At 40.7% G+C, this 19,896-nt stretch overlaps 1 protein-coding gene across 4 annotated transcripts in view; it reads right to left on the reverse strand.

Annotated features, from left to right (window-relative positions):
- Positions 1-19,896, reverse strand: part of TDP1 (tyrosyl-DNA phosphodiesterase 1) — a 96,408-nt gene that overhangs the window by 52,708 nt on the left and 23,804 nt on the right. For all 4 annotated transcript variants that reach the window (XR_015768472.1, XR_015768473.1, XM_028100594.2 and 1 more), the window contains 4 exons: positions 17,224-17,403; positions 16,362-16,410; positions 14,278-14,344; positions 12,581-12,688 (listed from right to left, as the gene is read on the reverse strand). Coding sequence is in view for 2 of the 4 variants with exons in the window: in XM_028100594.2 (XP_027956395.1) it covers positions 12,581-12,688; positions 14,278-14,344; positions 16,362-16,410; positions 17,224-17,403 (404 nt within the window). In the remaining 2 variants the exon portion in view is untranslated. The remainder of the gene's footprint in view (positions 1-12,580; positions 12,689-14,277; positions 14,345-16,361; positions 16,411-17,223; positions 17,404-19,896) is intronic.

Raw genomic sequence — 19,896 nt, forward strand, 5'->3', positions numbered from 1 at the left:
TTCTCTACAGTTAAGAATCTGTTTCTTGGTTTGTCTCCCCCCACCTTTGTTCATTTCTTACATTGCATGTATGAGTAAAATCATATGGTATCTGTCTTTCTCTGACTTATTTCACTTAGCATAATATTCTCTAGCTCCACCCAAGTCATTGAGGAGTAGACTTGTAATGAGCCCCCGGTGCTATAGGGAAGTGCTGAGTTATTATATTGTACACCTGAAACTAATATTTAATCAAATTCCAGTTAACATAAATGTAAAACTAAGAATACGTGAGGGTAGAGTTGAGACAATGCACACAGATTTAGCAGATGGCCATCTAGAAGAGAAACCAACCCTATTGACACCTTGATCTCAAACTTCTAGCCTCCCAAAGTGTGAAAAAGAATGTTTATACACACACAATGATCAGTGATAAGGGACAAGAGAAACATCCAGAAGACAGAGGCTGTGGGTGGCATTAACCACTATGCAACATGGCTGAGTCTGGTATAAACAGACTGGATAAGCAGAGGCCAGAGGATTAGATACTCAAGACCTCTGTCAGCTGCCCAGATATTGACCAATAAATGGAAACTGGATGCCCAGGATGAAGAAGTGTTTTAAGAGAGCACTGAAACTTACTGATTAAGCATCCGACTCTTGATTTTGGCTCAAGTCATGATCTTAGGGTCATGAGATGGAGCCCCATGTCGGGCTCCGCACTGAGCATTGGAGCCTGCTTAAGATTCTCTCCTACCGCTCCCACATGCAAGGGCGCTCTCGCTTAAAAAAAAAAAAAAAGGCAAAAAAAGCACTGAAGCTTTAAAGTGCTATACCCCAACAACCCAACAAAGCCTGGCACAGAATGGATGCTCTGTGAACACTTGATCAGTGAATCAAGAGGCAGGACACCCAGAGGCTGAGAACAAGCAGCACCACGGCACTCACTGGCAGCCCACAGCCGTCAGAGCTTGCTCAGCAAGGGCCACAAATGATTGCTATGGCAGAACTAAAACCTGTACAGGCTGGGAGAGCTATGGTAATGCAATGGGTAGGAAGACACAGCATTCCGAAGGGCAGGGAAAGAGGAGTCAGGGGAAGGCCTGGCCCAACAGCGCTAAAGGATGTCAGCGGGGAAGAGGGCAGACTTGGCAAATACTTAAGGAAATGGGGGCTGCAGTAAGTTTCTGAGCTGTGTGTTTTCCTCACAACCTTAGGATGAGGTGGGCAAGAGAAATGAAGGTCAAGATTTAGTGTCTAAGGGGCACCTGGGTGGCTCAGTCAGCTGCTGATCCTAAAGCAGAAGGACAAGAGGGCTACACCAACTAGAATACAAGTTCCTTGTGGACAGAAATCATGCCTGCCTTGTTCGCCATCCATAACCGAAGCCTAGAGCAGTGCCTAGCACACACGTACGAAATACTCCTGCTAGACTATGTGGGTTGCAATCCTAGCTCTACCATCTTACCAACCGGGTCACTTTCACATCTCTAAAATGGGAACATTACTATGTAGCTCCTAATTAAGAGAATCAAATAAGTTAGAATAAAAAAAGCACTTGGTGAACACAGCAGAATGCATAAACTTGTTGAATCACTGTTGTACACTTGAAACTAACATTGTGTATCTACTAAAAAAAAAAATCAAAAACCAAAACAAACAAAAACCACTTGGTCAGCATATAGTACGCATCATGAAAAGTATCTGGTATTATAATGGGTTTTCTCTGGGGGCTAGAACCTGGTGAAGGACTCCCAAACAGAACCTCATCTCTGGCCACAGGTATACTTCATGACTAGCAGTACAAGTGTACAAAGGGTCTAGAGGCCCTAGGTGAGGGGAGCTCAGGGTTTTTTCCCCATCAGGGATAGAGCTCCCCTCAGACAAGCTTCCATGAGCATGAAAAGGGGCTTGGTCTTGGTCTACTTGTAGCAGAATGCAAGAAAGTAAGGGTGGGGATAGGACCTCCAATCATCTCTAATGCATAAAGGAAGTCATCTGTAGACTTTGGTACTGATACCATTATTTTTGAGAAAGTACATGAGGCAAACCAACTAACCCCAATATCTTAGAGCCACAGTGCCAGGCAACCAAGTCTACCCAGTGACATCTATCAATATTTTTTTGTATGACCCAATTTGATTTTCACTGCAGGAAAAAAAAAATCAGACAGAGGAAAAAAGACTGTTTTGGAGCCAAAGGAACAGACATTAGAGAAGTATGTGCACGGCAATGCTGAAAATCAGAGCAGAGTACCAGGTCATATGTTTCCTCAAAAAGCCATGGTGGTTTTATAGTTAAGCATTTGTCTCGTTTTCCCCTAACGTGGCAGTACCAACATTTCTGCTTCTCCCCAACTATCCTGCAATGCCTGTCAGTTGCTAGGCAACTGTAACTGCCAATGCTTTCTGCCCACCCACAATGCACAGCTTTCCTAATTGTGCTCACTGGGTTTGCCAATTACTCCTTGGAATTATTTTTTTAGCCAAAGCTGTTTCTTCAAGTTCGTCTTCTTGCCTGCTTGGTCCTGTGGTAAAATTCAAACACTGTATTTGTCATCATGTCCCAGTAATTTCAAATATAGGATGATTTCATGGTAGGATCAAAAACTATAAATAGCTTGAAATAAAAGCAACCAGACAAAAGAGAAAATTGCCAGCCAACATAACATCTTAAGTTCAAGCGTAAGTGCAAGTTTTAAGTTTCTTTGAATAATATACTTCTGGCTTAATGTACTTGTCTTGATTTCATAGAATAATTTTGACCAATTTGTCAATCACATTGAACTTAGAAAAGGATTTAACTATGGACAAATCTTTAGGTCACATATCTGATGAACAAAACAAAGGCTTTTTAAGCGGATTTCTTGAATCCTAAGAGGCCTAGTGAACATAAGCTTAACACATGGTTGTTGACAGCCACTAAAATCAAGCAGTTAATGTTCAATACATCACACACTGGAGTAGGTAACTTCTACATGTATTTTCCATCATCCTCACAACATTCCACAAAAGAGAGAAAACCCAGACTATAAAGGGCATTCCCAAAATTTACGTGGCAAGTCTAGTAAGTGGCAATTGCAAATTAGAATGTGGATCTTTGGACTCCATCTCAGTGTTATTTCTTCCATAGTCCACTGCCTGATGGGGTAATATCATCCACCCTCTGAGGTACCTTGGTTTGATGAGTCAGGGGGTTAAAAGCTATTCAACCCAAGCAACCCATTAGTAGTAATAGTTTGAGGTTAAGGAGCAGGATGGCTGGGGAATGGGAAAACAAACTTTTTCCATCTACCCTTTTCCTATTATGTTTATATATTATTCCCTATCGGAACATTTTGTGAAGGGCTCTCATTCAAGTATGTATAGGTCACTAATGATATGCTGTGCAGAGTTAGATGCTAAGGATCTAAAGATGAGTAAAACCTGGCACCTGTTCTCAAGCAGTTCATACTGTATTGAGGCAAAGGAACCCAGAAATAACCAAGAAGGAACATGTAAAAAAGATCAAGCAAAAAGTGCTACAAAAACACAATGGGGAAAACAACGAATTATGTCTGAGCTAGAAAAATTTTCAAAGGGGAACACTTGAAATAGACCTTAAGGATAAGCAAAATCATTCCGGACAGTACAAAAAAAAAAATAAACTTAGAATCTGAGAAACAGTGAGCAAATGAATGGTAGCTGCATTATAGGGAATATCATTCACTCATTCAAAAATTTCTGGGCTGCTATAGACCAGGCACTGTGCTAGGCACGGTATTTGCTGGTCTGAAAACACAAGACATTAAACAAAAGTTACCAATAGGATGACTCTTTTAGAGGAAAAGTGTAGGAATTACAAATTCATTTTCTCTTAAAGTAGAATACTTCTAAAGCATACAGTCCAATAAAGTAGAGACTTCATTAAAAATGGTTTCAGTGCAGATATTAGAATCCTCGGTGATATGACAACTATATAGTAAAACCTAACCCAGGATCTATTCAAAAGACTTTCAGTCAGAACCCCAATCACAACACATAACGAAAGAGGCTATTAAAAAGTTTATGATTCACGTATATTTAGAAGGATAAATAATAGAAGATGAAAACTGTAGTAAAGCTAGCATTTTTATAAAAGATTTCAATTCCTGATTTTCAGTAGACACATCTATCAAATGTCAGTGGAGTAAAATAAAGTCCCCATGACCAGAAAGCCAATGTCCTCTACTTACAACGGTGGAGAAACCACAGGTAAAAAGATATTATGTATACGCTGGGAGCAACACGTGAAGGACACTTCTAAGGTGATAAGGGTTTTTTTCAGATTAGAATCTTTTGGGATTCTACTTATCTTTTGCAAGATTTACTTTTAACAACTCTACATATGCTGGTCAATGTGGTTCTCCAAAGCAGTCACGCTGCAGGGTTACTCTTTCAATCCAATAAAGCAGCCTTTGGCTCAAGATAATTATAGAATTTCCCTTCTCAAATAGCCTTTGGTTGCTGAGATTCAGTCTTTTGAGTATGTTCAAGGATAGTTTTGCCTAACTATGAAAAATAAACCTCAATTTGAGAAGAGGAAGAAGTTATTTCAAGTCAAAGTTGGGGAGGGATCTAACTGGGTAATAAATACCAATGAATCCTATGGAAGGCAGAATTGGAAGATGGCCCCCAGGATTAATGCCCTTGCTCCCGATGTAGACATCTGGTATAAACCTCTTTCTTCGAGCATGAGCAAAATTGTGAATATGATGGGATTTCATTCCTGTGATCAGGTTATCAATAAACTGAGTTTATCAAAAAGTTTAGGATGACCATGGGTGAGCCTGACTTTATCAGGTGAAGTCTTAGAAGAGGAAGGGGGAGGTCCTTCCTGAGAACAGATTTGCACTCAACGTGACCATTCTCCCCCTGAAACCAGTTCCCCTTCCTGATTTCTGCGTGGATGGCAATTACCACTCCCATCTCCCACCACACCCCAAATACAGGAGTCATATGTGAAGCATCTCCCACATTCAGTTCTGCACAAGGTCTAGACAGCACTTGCATGACCACAGTCCCAATCCTGGACATCACTAGCTTCCTTGTTAACAAATCCTTACTGAGCACCCCTATGTGCCAGGTGCGCGGGTGTGTCAACCAAGACATGGACTTCACTCCAAGTCTGGAGGGCAAGCCAATGGTTACACAGGCAGCCACACCAAAAGGGAAAGAGAACGGACCCAGCAGGAGGCGCAGGCCATGATGGAAGGCACTAGGCTAAGGAAGCAAGGAGAGTCTCCATCATGTTGGGTTGAGAACTGGAAGACAGTTAAGGCCTTGCTGGGTGAAAATCTACGTGTGTAGAATACTCAAAATTGTTGTTTGATAAAACCGCTTCTGTTCTAACATAAATGCCTGGAGAGCGAGAACTGCACTTCTGCTTATCCTCTATCCCTGTGCCTGGGGTGGCAGCTTTGCCCACAGTGGGCAGATACTCGCTGGGGGAATGGATGGAGTCCTCAGTTCTGCAGTCCTATTCCTCGCCTGTGGAAGGAACAAAACTACCTGAGACTCCTGCAAAAGCTGAGTGAAACAACATAGGTAAAGTGCTAGAAATTTCTGCCACATGAAAGTGGCTGCTCAATGAATGTCAAGCCTCTCTCTTGCTTCTTTCTTACCCCCCCAAGGCAGAAATGACTTTTAAAAGTCTCCTACCCAGGGACTGACATTTCACTGAAGATTCTCCAAGATGACTAAAAGTCTCAGGACAACCATGGAATTCCTTCAAGTGCCTGATGGATTCTGAGGTTTCCATACGAATTTACAGGTTGAGCTGCTACTGTGAAGTATTATTACCCTATACTTGTTATAGTCGTTTCATGTACTTAGGATGAAATATTACAAACATTACTTAGAATATTCAAAATTAAGCTTAAATAGGGAAGATAAGTGTCATCTGTTGAACATGTACCACTTCCTGATGACAGCTGCTCTATGTAACTTATTTCAAGCCTCTGAACAAAACTGACAGTTAAAGGTCATATCCTACTTTCAGAGAGAAGGAAACTGGTGCTTGGCGAGGTTTATTAATTCACAAATGCTAAGTGGGTCTTTGGATTTGGGTCTGTGTAACTCCAAACCCATGCTCTTTCCACCATTCTGATTGCCTTTCCTCAAGACAGATTTTGGGGCATGTTCTATACAGACAGTACCCCACCCCCCTTCACGTAGCCCGTATCCACCTGCTCTTTCCCCATGAACACTCACTTCTGTCTAAGAAACCATAATCTCTCCATGCTTCCCAGCTGGCCTATGCACATCTACTCATTTCCAATGACCCACTCTCCAATCGGCAGTCCGGGTTATCTTTAAAAGACACATATCAGATGTCATTCCACTGTTTAACTCTCATATGGTTTCCACAGCACTGAGAATAAAACTCTTATTCTGGCCTTCAAGGCCCTGTATGATCTGGCATGGCCTGTGCATGGCCACACTGGGCCACTCCAATGTTCCACATACTCTACCAACTGAGGGCCTACCCCCACCTTTAGATCAACTCAGCCCAAATGTTACTTCCGAAAGCAGGCCTTCTCTGACCCCTCCAGACGTGCTCCAACATCACCCCATTTTGTTGTTTCTAGCCCTCATCTGATAATTCATGCTGACTCATTTGTATATGGTCTGCCTCTCCCACCCTGCTCTAGCTAAAATGAAAGCTGTTAGGATAGGTTCTCTGTCGCTCTTGTTCCTCACGGTGTAAGCAATGCCCGACACAGAGCAGCAACATGAAGTCTTGCTGGACACACTGTTCATACTCTCAAGCATTTAGTGAAAATACAGCATCTTGAGCTCCATATGGCTTTACTAGTGTCCTTGAGTGCAATGTGTGTCCCATTTTAATTCTTGCTACCCAGAACTCAGACTTCTTGAAGGAAGAAATGGAAGCCATACTGTATCACCTTGTGTTCTTTCTGCCTGGCATACCACTGGCATTCAAGAAAAGCACTTCGAATATTATGGGGTGCTTAAGAGGATGATTTGGTCCCAGATCTGCATGAGCTTATTACCGGTTACTGGGACAGAGTAAAGTCAAGTAAACACTGGCACACAAATTGAACAGGGAGGCTGTTTCAAAGGCACTCCAAAGCAAGGGTACTACTCTTACGAGCAGCACCAGGCATCCCTTCATGGCTGTACATTTTGAAGATTTGAAAGAGAGCATATGAGTGCGTGCGTGAGCAGGAGAGGGCCAGAGAGAGAGATAGACTCTCCAGCAGATCCCCACTGAGAGAGAAGCCCCACTTGGGACTCAATCTCATGACCCTCAGATCATGACCTGAGCCAAAAATCAGAGTCAGATGCTCAACTGACCGAGCCACCCAGGTGCCCCTGCTGTAAATTTTAAACTGGGCCTTTGAGGAAACAGAATTAGGACTCTTGGGGAGAGGGGAGGCAGCATGTATTAGGCAAATGAGTATCATAAGCAGAGGCACTGCAGTGGAGTGAGCAAACATGATGCAGGAGCAGAGTAGAGACAGACCTGCCTGGAACACAGTGTTTCAAAGGCACAATGGATACATGTGCACAAGGAGTTGTTTGATAAAAATGCTTTCATTCTAATGGCTGAGAAGTTAATACACAGTGGTCATCCTAGACTGTCACTAGTAACTCTTGCACCTGTATTAAAATTTTACTTCCACTTCTAGTTCTTTCATTGTACTTTATCAATTTATCACAGTGAACTTGTAACTGTGGACTTCTTTCAGCCTGTGGGTCATGTCACTGAGTGTGGCACCTCATCCTTACAGCTGCTGTGCAGATAAGGGATCTCTTCTCTACAAGAAGAGATAAGACAATGATGTAGGAGCTACAAGCTCCAATGGTGGTACCTGCATAAGTGCTCTAAGGATCTGGAGGAGAAAGAAGTCAGGAGGCTGGCAGAGTCTCCAAGAGAGGACACCAGACCTGAGACAACTCTTATGAGGTGGGCAGCACTTGGAAAGGCAGCGAGAAAAGACAAAGGCATCAGGAGAAGGCTGCTGGCAGGGTGATTACTGGGGCATAACTGGGGCATAGGAAGCTGCTTCTGGCAGTTCATGTTGGAGAACACAGCATAGGAAAGGTGAAAATGGTATGGTTAGGGTCACAATGCCAAGGAGCACTCTGGATTTTAGCATATAGGAAGGGGGAAACTGAACATGGGACGGTGAGAAAAATTCATGTTTCTGAAAGATGGTCTTCGACAACTAGGAAAGGAAAGGTGGCCTGGGAAGTGGACCATGTGTGTGATGGGACTGCAGATAGGCAATCTCTGACTCGGTAATTTCAGAGATCAGAAAAGTAAAGTCTGAGACATTGTAAGAATGAACAGGCTTTGATTATCCTATCCAAAGCAACCACATGCCCACCTCAAGCACAGAATCGGTCTCTTCTTATTTTAATTACTTCTATATTTGGCTTCTAACATCGCAGATAAGATTTAGGTAGGGCCTTTAAGATTCTTATGTTTTGTTTTTTAAGATTTTTTTTTTTTATTTGTCAGAGATAGAGAGAGATAACACGAGTAAGCGCCCACGCACAAGCAGGGAAAGTGGCAGGCAGAGGGAGAAGCAGGCTCCCTGCCGAGCTAGGAGCCCGATGCGGGGCTCGATCCCAGGACCCTGGGATCATGACCTTAGCCAAAGGCAGATGCTGAGCCACCCAAGCGTCCTGATGCTTATGTTTTTTATCCCAAGTGCCCTGCATTCACAAGAGGAAGGACCTCAGTAAATGCTGCAGAATGCTCAAAGGAAGGAATAGCAAGAGGACAGCTGGGCTGTAAGCCTGAGGATAAAGGAGTGGGCAGGTGCCACCATGGCCAAAATGGATGTTGGGAAGGAAATATCCTTCTAGGTAAGAGCTCAGTTTGGGATGTTCTGACTTTGAAAGAAGGTGGCAAACCAAGAAACAAAAAAAATGGGAGTTCCTGGTAGATGTCACTTATATTTCAGATCTACATTTTTCCTTATTGTAGAAGGGCTGAGAGTGGGCTCTTAGGTATTTTCTAAATTATTACTTCAGTTATGTCAGACATTCTTTAACACTGGGATGCTACGTTTTGTTTTTTTCCCCATACCACAATCAAAGTAAAGTGATGCAGTTTCTTTTGACCTGTCTTCACAGAAAATAGGTACACTATCAGCTGTTAAGACTGGCATCAGAAAGTTGAGGTGGAGAGTGCCAGCTGTGGAGTCAAATTCCTTGGGTTCAAATCCTGCTTCCACAACTTAACTACTATGTCACTATGGGCAGCCTACTTAACCATTCTCTGAGTCCCCATGGGGCAGTTGTGAAAATTAAATGAACAAAAAGTGCTTAGAACAGTGTCTGTTACGTTGAAATCACCAACTGCTGTATCTTTATATATCTGATAAGTTGATGGTTTTTAGCCTAGGTATTCCAGAATAAAATTAGAAGCCACAAATCCATGACAAGTTTCAAATTCTTAACAAATTAACTTCCAAGTCAGAATTGAGTAATAACCAGTCAATAGGAAAGCAGTCATTCACATAATACAAAACCAACAAATATTAAATGAATAAATAGACAGTGAATGCTTTCTGGACTTAACATAATGGTGCCCTAGCTTAAGAAAGTCCATTCTGAAGGTATAGGAATCTCTTTTCTTTCATCTAACTGCAGATTCACTCAGATGTTCCCTGAAAACCCTATGTACTTTTTCAGCTCTGTGGCCTCTGCGTCCCCTTCCTCTGCTTAGAGTCACCTTCCAGTCTTCTGGTTTACTCTTAGGCATGCTTCCGGGCCTATCCGAGATACCATTGCCTTAGCTTTAGCTGGTCTCTGACCCACCCTGACCCCACCCCAACCAGAAAATACATTTGTAAAGGTGCATTCACCAGATTCTTACACAGGTTAACAACTAGTATACAGTGTCCCATTTCTTCTTGCAGCCTCTGTGTGGCATGGGTCACGTCTTGCTTTGTATTCCCAGAGCTCAACCAATGCCATCATTATACTCGATTACAAAAACTTTGCCTTTAGACAAGGATTATTCAGTGTTAATCTCAACCTCCCTTCGTACCCTTAAAACAGGATCAGTAAATACCTAACTTGAGTGAAGTACATCCATCTTTTCACTCTACTCTGAGGAAAACAATTCCCAAATAAACAGTAAATTCAACTTGTCCAATGATGTAGAAAGAGACTCAAGTCTACATTTCTCTAGGCAACAGTTTTCCCAGCAGGATAACATGATGCTAGACAAGACCACTTTTACCAAATAACTGATATATTTCTCTATAAGGCTTTTCCTACATTGGTTAAAATCCTATCTGATTTTTCTCAAAGTTGGAAGGATAGCCTTCAAGTTCAATTCAACCTTCATGCAAAGTGGCATGATTGCAGGAAGAACCTTGACTACTCCAAAAAAAAAAAAAAAAAAATAGTGAATATATACTGGGTAGAGCCCTAGAACATGACCCACACTGTTAGAGAATTCTGTCACACCAGATTGAGAAAAATGTCTAACTTAAGGTATTAGACACAAAACAAAATAACAGTCATGTAAATAAACACAAAACATTCAGTCCTTGGGATGAATGATGGCCCACTACTCAAGTATATCCAATGGTAGCATTTTAGAATAGCAAGCAGGTAGGTAATTCACCTAGTCTTACGGACTCATCATCAGGGTAGGTAGGAAGTGACTTTCACATGTCACACAAAGCATCACGATGGGGCAGATGCAATATTAAAGCCAGGCTTTTAATACTGCAAATTCATAACATGGTTTCCTTTTTTACTACTTGCAACTTAATAACGTGGCTTAACAATTATTGAACAGATGAGCTGACACTGAAATGTAGTCTCTGAAAATCCAATTCCTTTGGATTATGTTCAAGGGTCCGTAATATATCCAAATTTATGTTCTTGTTAGTTAGCTTTGTAGAAGGCTGGGTAGCATATTGTTCATTTCTCATCACTAAGTCAGGAATATTTAAATAATTTAGCTTAGGGAACCTGGGTGGCTCAGTTGGTTAAGTGTCTGTGCCTTCAGCTCAGGTCATGATCCCAGGATCCTGGGATCGAATCCCGCATCGGGTTCCCTGCTCGGCTGGGAGACTGCTTCTCTCTCTGCCTGCCACTCCCCCTGCTTGTGCTCTCTGACAAATAAATAAAATCTTAAAAAAAAAATAATTTAGAGCTTAAAGTGTGAAAACTGGGAGAGGGATTAACAACAATCTCACACTTACCAAGGCAACTAGGGATTGAACTTGCCCAAGGACGAGGCCACATACATTTTAGAGGTTTCTGTTCTCCCTGGCACTACCTATCTGTCTTAGGCAATGACTTCTCTACCCAGGCAATCTCTAATTCAGGTCTTCACACCCAGGAAACCTACTTCAGAAGCCAAAGTTTCACTTCTTTAAAGACACACAGCAAAGAAATGTGTACCAATTCCCCTGGCCATCCTTCAGTCTTGACAGTGAAGCCTGACCTAGCATAATCACAGCTATCATGTCCTGCGGTCTGTTATGTCAGATGCATGGAGCCTCGAGCATCTTATTTAACTCAGACAACCACAAAAGGCAGCCATTGCTTTTCCCATTTTAAAGAATAGGAAACAGACTCAGATTAAATACATTTTGCAAGTTCACAGAGCTAGTAAATGACAGAAGAGCATCTTAAATCTTCAGTACTCAAATGTATGTTTTTCCATTATACTATGGTGCCTCAAAAACTTTGCAGAAGCCCACTGCTGCATCTGATGTATACCACTAACACTATTCAGGTCACAGTTCCTTACCCTGAGCCAGGTAAAAAGTGTTAATTTCCATAAGCTAGGGAAGGGACTTGGTTTTGCTTCTAATTGACTTAAGAGTTGCTTCATGAGTTTAAATTTTTGTTTCAAAGTTTTTTCATTAAAGAAATTACTGTCATACCTTATTACTAACAACATTAATTGTCTTATTAAATCATTAAGAGATGCCTAATGGCCTTTGGGCAGACTAGGAGTTAGAACTAAAGTTCTAGTCCAGTTCTCTTTTTCCAAGAGCACAGCAATCTACCTTGCTATAAAAATAGATACAAGAATGCTTAGTAGGTAAGCCATTTCTTTTTAAGGGGTAATGAAAATTCTGAAATTATAGTGATTGCTGCACAATTCTGTGAGTATACTAAATCACTGGATTGCAGACTAAATAGGTGAATCTTAAAGTATGTTAATTATTTAATAAAGATGTTAAAAAAACACATAAGAGACTTGATCAGTCAAATGTTAATTACCTAAGAGAAAGTAATTAAGGAATACTAATTTTACCATATCATTTTTGTTCTGTATTTACCCCGAATGTTAACTTGCCTAATTCCTATTATTTAAGTATGAAGTAACAAGAGTAAATGCAGACTTTATGCAGACCTCATAAATATCAAGACTCAAAATCAGGAAATGATAACAGGCACTAGAAAGGGGTAAGTAATAAGCCTCTTAAATAAGGATCAGAAGACATACACACTCTGAAAACTAAATGACAATTTACAAAACCATTTTTTGTCAACCCATTCGGTATTCAGAGCAGGAGTTAAAAACACATTTTTTAAAAGTTCTTCCCACCAAGACTATAAGGACTACTTACCTTGTGACAAGGAACCAAGCAATCTGACTGAAGTCTGGAGAGGGCCTCATATATGTTTTAATATGTGGCATAGCATTGCTGCGGCCAGATGTGTCAGCCGACCATTTGCTAGTGACAGGAAAGACCCATTACCAGTAAGAAAATATAAACCTGTCATAATCCTAGTATTAGGAAACTTTATGAAAAGCAAAATCCTATAATCTAAACAGTGGGTACACAGTTCTCTCATGGGACCTCTAATATTTTATTAAACTCTGTTTGAGAGCAGTAAGATAAAACACTGTAACCCTTTGGTATCTAGCCTTACTGGTTTGTTTTTTTTTTTTTGCCAGTAAGACATGTATATATTCATGTCTATTACTTCTGTTGTGTTTTCAACTGCATATGTGCATGTCTTGTTTCCTACGTGGACTATGAGCTCCTTAAAAGGAGGAATCATGCTCCCACAGTGCGTTACCAAGTACGGGCTCAGGAAGTTTGTTGAAAGAAAGTACAAAATGGGGAAAAATGCCAACAGGATATTAAAACAATGTTAAAAAGCAGGAGGACGGGGCACCTGGGTGGCTCAGTGGGTTGAGTGTCTGCCTTTAGCTCAGGTCATGATCTCAGAGTCCTGGGATCGAGTCCTGCACTGGGATCCCTGGTCAGCGGGGAGCCTGCTTCTCCCTCTCCCTCTGCCGCTCCCCCTGCTTTTGTGTTCTGTGTCAAATAAAATCTTAAAAAAAAAAGAGGATAAATTGGAAACAATTCAGTCCAAGGCTAACATTTACCTGTCAGTATTGCAGGACTGAGGTTCTGTAGGAAGAGAGGGCCTACCATCGTGAGGCAACAATCCTTTCTTGCAAAGAGAAGAGGCTAAGACCAGAATTAGGATTAGGTGGATTGTTCCTTCAATCATTAAATTCACTTGAATGACTCGTGAAAGGAACTCATCAATATAAAGAAATGTTCTCTGTAAGGAATAACCTCCCAACGGGGGTCTACAGGGACACACGGATGGGCCCACAAGGACACAATGAATTAGCCTGCAAGCTACTGAGATGCAATCGGCCTTTGTTTCCAGCGGCCAAGTGTAACACATGCCTGAAGCAAGCAGGAAACTGCACGGCCTAGAAGAGTCAAGAGTGTGCCCACCGGAACAAGAGGAGGATGAAAGACAATCCCTTCACCTGCCCACTCAACCATTCACTGAGCCCTTACAACAAACCAAATACGATCCCATGTCCTGGACAAAAAGTGGTGTGGACTCCACACACAGCAAGCTTGCAATCATACAGTACGTGCATGTACATGTGCAGACAGAAGAATTATAATCTGAAAATATGAGCTAAAATGTTGCTGAATCACTACGTCGTACGCCTGAAACTAAGGTAAGATGGTGTGTCAATTATACTCAAATAACATTTTTTTTAAAATGCTCCTTACATAAATTGTAAATTACCCATCATCATCTTTACTTTTTTTTTCTTTGAAGGCCAATATTTAAATACAAACCTCACAGATCAGTTTTATCCTTTGGTATTAAAAACCTATTTCAAATAATGTTCAAAACCTGGTTTTAAGTTATTTCTATCACTAACATACGTAGATGAAAAAATACAGCTGTATTATGTAAGGTTCTTTAAAAGAACACACTGACATAAATAACATTCATATTCCTGAAGAAGCAATAGCAGCATTCTAAACCAATTACTTACTGAAAATAGGAATGAAGCCAATTCTGTTTTTCAGCTGTCTGGATGCTATAGGGAAGAGAACCCCCAGCTTTTCCAAAAGAAGAAAACAAGTATTACAGAAAATAATTTTAGGATCCTTCATTAAGAATCTACAGTAAACACTGAAAATCAAAACCACTTCCTATTTCATCTTATGAAAAGAAAGAAAAGGTCTATACTTGTATTAGGTATGTTCCCTCAGTGTTTCCTTTCTGAGGGACACATGTTAAATGGTAAATGTTTACAATCTGAAAAGAAAGAGGCATTATTTAATCACTTGGGGGTGGTAATTTAAACATTAATAACAGCACAGATTAGAAGTATCTGAAAAACTACATGAAGAACTCTGGCCTATCCTGCAGTCCTCCCGCAGGCAAGAAATCCTTAGCCCCATTTTGGTCTGGAACATCTCCATTGTTGCCCAAGAGCAGGACACTTGGGAAGGTAGACTAAGATGAAAACTCAGTTCCTGCTTCCTTTATCCTTTACATTCTGCTATTTCCAAGCAGTCTGTATTAGCTAAACATTCTTACAAATGGAATAGAGTAGTACAGTTGGGTAGTACAGTTGGTTAAGTGTCTAACTCCGTTTCGGCTCCAGTCACGATCTCAGGATCTTGAGATCGGGGCTTGCGTTGGGCTCCCTCCTCAATGGGGAGTGTGCTTGAGATCTCTCTCTCTCTCTCTCTCTCTCTCCCGCCCTCTGCTCCTCCTGCTCATGTTGTCTCTCTCAAACATATAAATCTTAAAAAAAAAAAAAAATTCAGTAAACAGTTGCTTTTTAAAAGCAATGCTAAAATCCATATTCCTGCATCAAAAGTAGAGATACAGTTCCAAGTGGAAACACAATTAGTAGCCAGTTTTTGTTCATCTTAGAAAGGAGGAAGTTCTATTGTAGATTCACCACTGACTTTCCAAACACATGTTAGAACTTCTCCATAAATAATCTATATCCAAAAAGGGCTTTAAATTTCTGAGTCATCACAAGGCATGTCGTATCCTCTACTACAAATAACTAAAAAACGTATTTAGGGCCAGTTACAAAATAGTTTTATGGAAAATACCATGTTCTTCCCCATTAAAAAGCACATTTTGAATGAATCTAGTGTATCAGAAGTGGAGAAAGGAGAAGACAAAAACCAACCAAAACCTCACCATGTCTCTGAGTCTCAGTGAAATGATTTTGGCTTTGCCATTAGGTAGCAACAAATGGGCTGATACACTACACTCCAAACCTTACTAAGATTTTTCTGGCAGGGTCACATCTAGTTTGACAAGCAATAAATGGACTAAATTAGTCTAATTCAGAGCATTCTGCTTCCAGCCACAAGCAAATGCCAATCAGATTTCTTTTTTCCAGAGACAAACCCTACTTGGGTTTTTGGTTATTGCCTCCTGAATGTGTTATCCGGAGGGCTGCTGGATTCCAAATAAAAGTTCAGTGTCTAGCACTGTATATAAGGAAAATAGCAAACAAAGTTGAGAGTTACCTACAAAATCAACCTAGGCACTTATAGATGAAGTGCTTTAGAAAGGACAAGTTATCAACTAGGTAACACCAAAGGTTCATCCCAAAATTAAGCAGAAGTTATGGACCTTAAATATACCTGTGATTCAAAATTGGAAGAACCACATAGAGCCACAGACACAAGCAGGGAGAATATGGAGAGAGATCAGAGAAAGGCATGTTAGAATTTCTCTGGAAAGGCAGGACGCAGCAGGGAAAGGTGTTTTTATCCAGACATCTCGTCTGGACAACCAACCTGTGTTAGCAGAAGAGACAACCTTACTTGTGGAAATGAGAACAAGTCCTCACAGTGTTACTGTGAGGATTCAGTAACACACTAAAATTGCCCAAAAGCATGGAACCATCTTTGGGACACAGTACTACTCAATATTACCTATTTCCAGGATTCTTAGCCAATTAAGGGAAAATATTCTCCAAATTTCTAACCAGTTCTTTTCTCAAGGAGAATGGCATTTTTATTACTTGTTTTAAAAAGTTTACCAGGGCATTTATGAAAGATACACACAAAAAATGCAACTGAGACAGTCTCCAGCAATTACCTGGATATCCTTCTAAGCTGGTTCGCACATTTTCCACAGAAGGATAGATCTAAAAATAAAGGAAAAAAATTTTTAAAAAAAGGAAAAATACAAAATAATACTCAAAATGTACCATTTAAAGAAACTTTCTTAAAAAGAATGTTTTTAAGATGAAAATCTCAATTAGAAAGATTTCATTTAGGGACACCTGGGTGGCTTAGCTGGTTAAACGTCTACTTTCGGCTCAGGTCATGATCCCAGGATCTTGGGATCGAGTCCCACATCGGGTTCCTTGCTCAGCAGGGAGCCTGCTTCTCCCTCTCCCTCTGCCACAACCCCCAGCTCCTGCTCTTTCTCTCTCTGACAATTAATAAAATCTTAAAAAAGAAAAAATATTTCATTTAAAAACTTTAAACATGTACTTTAAATTTTAAGACTTTCCATCTTACGAAAAAATGTAACTTCTAGCAACTATAGGAAGCATATATATTCAATGAAAAAACTTCAATTTCAGTTTTTCTCTTAAAAATGCCAAATTAACACTGACTTCAATGCAAAATTAATTAATTCAAAAGTCTCTAATAATGCTCATAATTCTGCTGGCAAGGCTTATCAAACATTTTTTTCTTTGGCTTGAGAACCTGAAGGAAGGAATGGAAAAATCACAGGCTAGTATGTAGCTGAAATGGAGCTCTGCAGAGAACAGCACCTTCCCAGCACCAGAGGATTCAAGGGCCACTTGATCACACATGATGATGCTAATGTACTGCTGTTTCCATGCAAGAATCACTGACTAAAACCTCTACGGGGGGGAGGATGGATTCTCACGCTTCTCTGGGAGTAGAGAATACACATGATCAAGTGAGGTAGGACAGGCACTCACCAGATGAAGAGGAATGGAACTTCTCCCTGGGGTCCGGCTTTCCTTCCCCAGCGTCACCAAGCTTTCTTTAAACTCAGAACACAACCATTTCGAGTCATCAGCTCCCATAGACCCAATGCTTGAAAATTGACCTACTATTGGCCAAGACTCTCCTTTAGGAGAAGCATGCTCTTTCAGAAGCTGTGAACAGAAAAATTTTAACAATTCAGAATATGATTTTCTGTCCTTGGAACCCCTAATCAACAGAAAAATGCTGAAAATACTACATATCAATTTCATACTCATTTTTTCTTTGGAAAATATTCTTTAAATACCTAAAATATTTTAATGGAGTAGGTGGACAGAAGTATTCTTCCAAAATTCTTTGATCTATATTAAGGCAAAACCAATTTTTTTTTAAAAGATCCCTTTTAGAAACCTCCTACACTGTTGGTGGGAATGCAACCTGGTGCAACCACTCTGGAAAACAGTATGGAGGTTCCTCAAACAGTTGAAAATAGAGCTACCATACGATCCAGCAATTGCACTACTGGGTATTTACCCTAAAGATACAAATGTAGGGATCTGAAGGGGTACGTGCACCCCAATGTTTATAACAGCAATGTCCACAATAGCCAAACTGTGGAAAGAGCCAAGATGTCCATCGACGGATGAATGGATAAAGAAGATGTGGTATATATACACAATGGAATATTATGCAGCCATCAAAAGGAATGAGATCTTGCCATTTGCAACGACGTGGGTGGAACTGGAGGGTGTTATGCTGAGTGAAATAAGTCAATCAGAGAAAGACATGTATCATATGACCTCACTGATATGAGGAATTCTTAATCTCAGGAAACAAACTGAGAGTTGCTGGAGTGGTGGGGGGGTGGGAGGGATTGGGTGGCTGGGTGATAGACATTGGGGAGGGTATGTGCTATGGTGAGTGCTGTGAATTGTACAAGACTGTTGAATCACAGATCTGTACTTCTGAAACAAATAATGCAATATATGTTATGAAAAAAAAAAAAGAAGATAGCAGGAGGGGAAGAATGAAGGGGAGTAAGTCGGAGGGGGAAACCAACCATTAGAGACGATGGACTCTAAAAAACAAACTGAGGGTTCTAGAGGGGAGGAGGGTGGGGGGATGGGTTAGCCTGGTGATGGGTATTAAAGAGGGCACATTCTGCGTGGAGCACTGGGTGTTATGCACAAACAATGAATCATGGAACACTACATCAAAAACTAATGATGTAATGTATGGTGATTAACATAACAATAAAAAATTAAAAAAAAAAAGATGGATCATCGAAGGGAGACTGAAGAAACTGTGAAGTCTTACAGTGATTCCTTGGAGCTCCCATCCATTAACCACTTCTATGTGGAGTTGTGGAAGAATTAGTGGGGGCCCTGTTCCCACCCCCATGAGGGAGGGAGAATTTGATCCTCTGCATTAAGTGAAATATACTTCTGCACCTCAAAAGAGAATTCAAATGCATTTTCTTTTAGAAACATCATTGTAAGTATGACTGGAATAAATAAGCTGTCAAGGACTTTTCTGGAAAGCCAAAAAAAAAAAAAAAGATCCCTTTTAGTAGGAATGTCAGATAAACCACTGACCTGCCATATGAAATGAGATTTTGCCTTGAAATAATACCTAAAAAAAAATACAAACTATTGTATATTTTGACTCCTATCATTTGAAAGAGATTTAACACTTGGGCTCCACACAGTGATGCTCTAAAAAAATAAATAAATAAATAAAAGAGTGTATTTATGTACATATACAGAGCACCCTAAGCACTACAGGGAGCCTGATCTGCATTTCCCGCTTTGATACTTATGCAAAGCTGCAGAAACAACTCAAAAATATTTGGAAATTTTATCTACTTAAACATGTACTGTGTGTTTACTACCAAGAGGCTGAAGAAAAATAAGCCGCAGTTCCTGTCCCAATGGAGCTCATTGTTTAATTTCATATGTATTATTTTTCTTAACACAGCTTTAGTATTATAAAAGCCTAGTTCTCAGTTTTTGCCCTCCTGCAGCATGGTGTAAGAAGCAGGACTGAACTGACAGTTACAAGACCCAGTTTCTGTTCTGGTGCTCAGCCCCTGATCGGCTACCTGGCCCTGGACGCGTCCCTGGGCTTCCATTTATAGGTCAGTGAAACACAAGTCTGACCATTCCCGTCTTCCCTGGAAGGCAGCTGTGATGCAACAGGAGCTTGTGAGAAGTGGTCTGGAAAACAAGATGCTCTTTATCCTCCAGGAAGACTGATTCTACACACCATGTGCTAGCATCTAGCCTGTCTCAACCATCAGGCTACAAACTGAGAGCCACCAACCAGCACACTGAAGGCTCAACATGTGCCTTGTCTTCTCTAAGTTCGTCTAACCCTTATGCAATTTTCTGAGTGAAGTACTGTTGTTATGCCCATTTTATAGAGGAGAGGCAGGTCATATGACTTGTTAACAGGTGAGGATTTGAACCCAGGTATGGGAATCTACCTCTAAGCTATCCACTCAGCCAGTGTGCTCGAATGCCTTCCCTAGGTCAAGAAATGAGGATGTTGGCTTCCAGATCTTATGTTTTCAGCTGTGGTCTCATTTCAAAAAAGCAAATTAAGTTTCATTAACCAAGGGTAATTCTTATATGACAAATACTTCACAGAAAAAGGTAAAGCTTTTA

The sequence above is a fragment of the Eumetopias jubatus genome, unplaced genomic scaffold (genome assembly GCF_037043125.1).
Source record: "Eumetopias jubatus isolate StellerSeaLion01/CBP00866 unplaced genomic scaffold, mEumJub1_p1.0 scaffold_7, whole genome shotgun sequence".
Taxonomy (NCBI): Eukaryota; Metazoa; Chordata; class Mammalia; order Carnivora; family Otariidae; genus Eumetopias; species Eumetopias jubatus.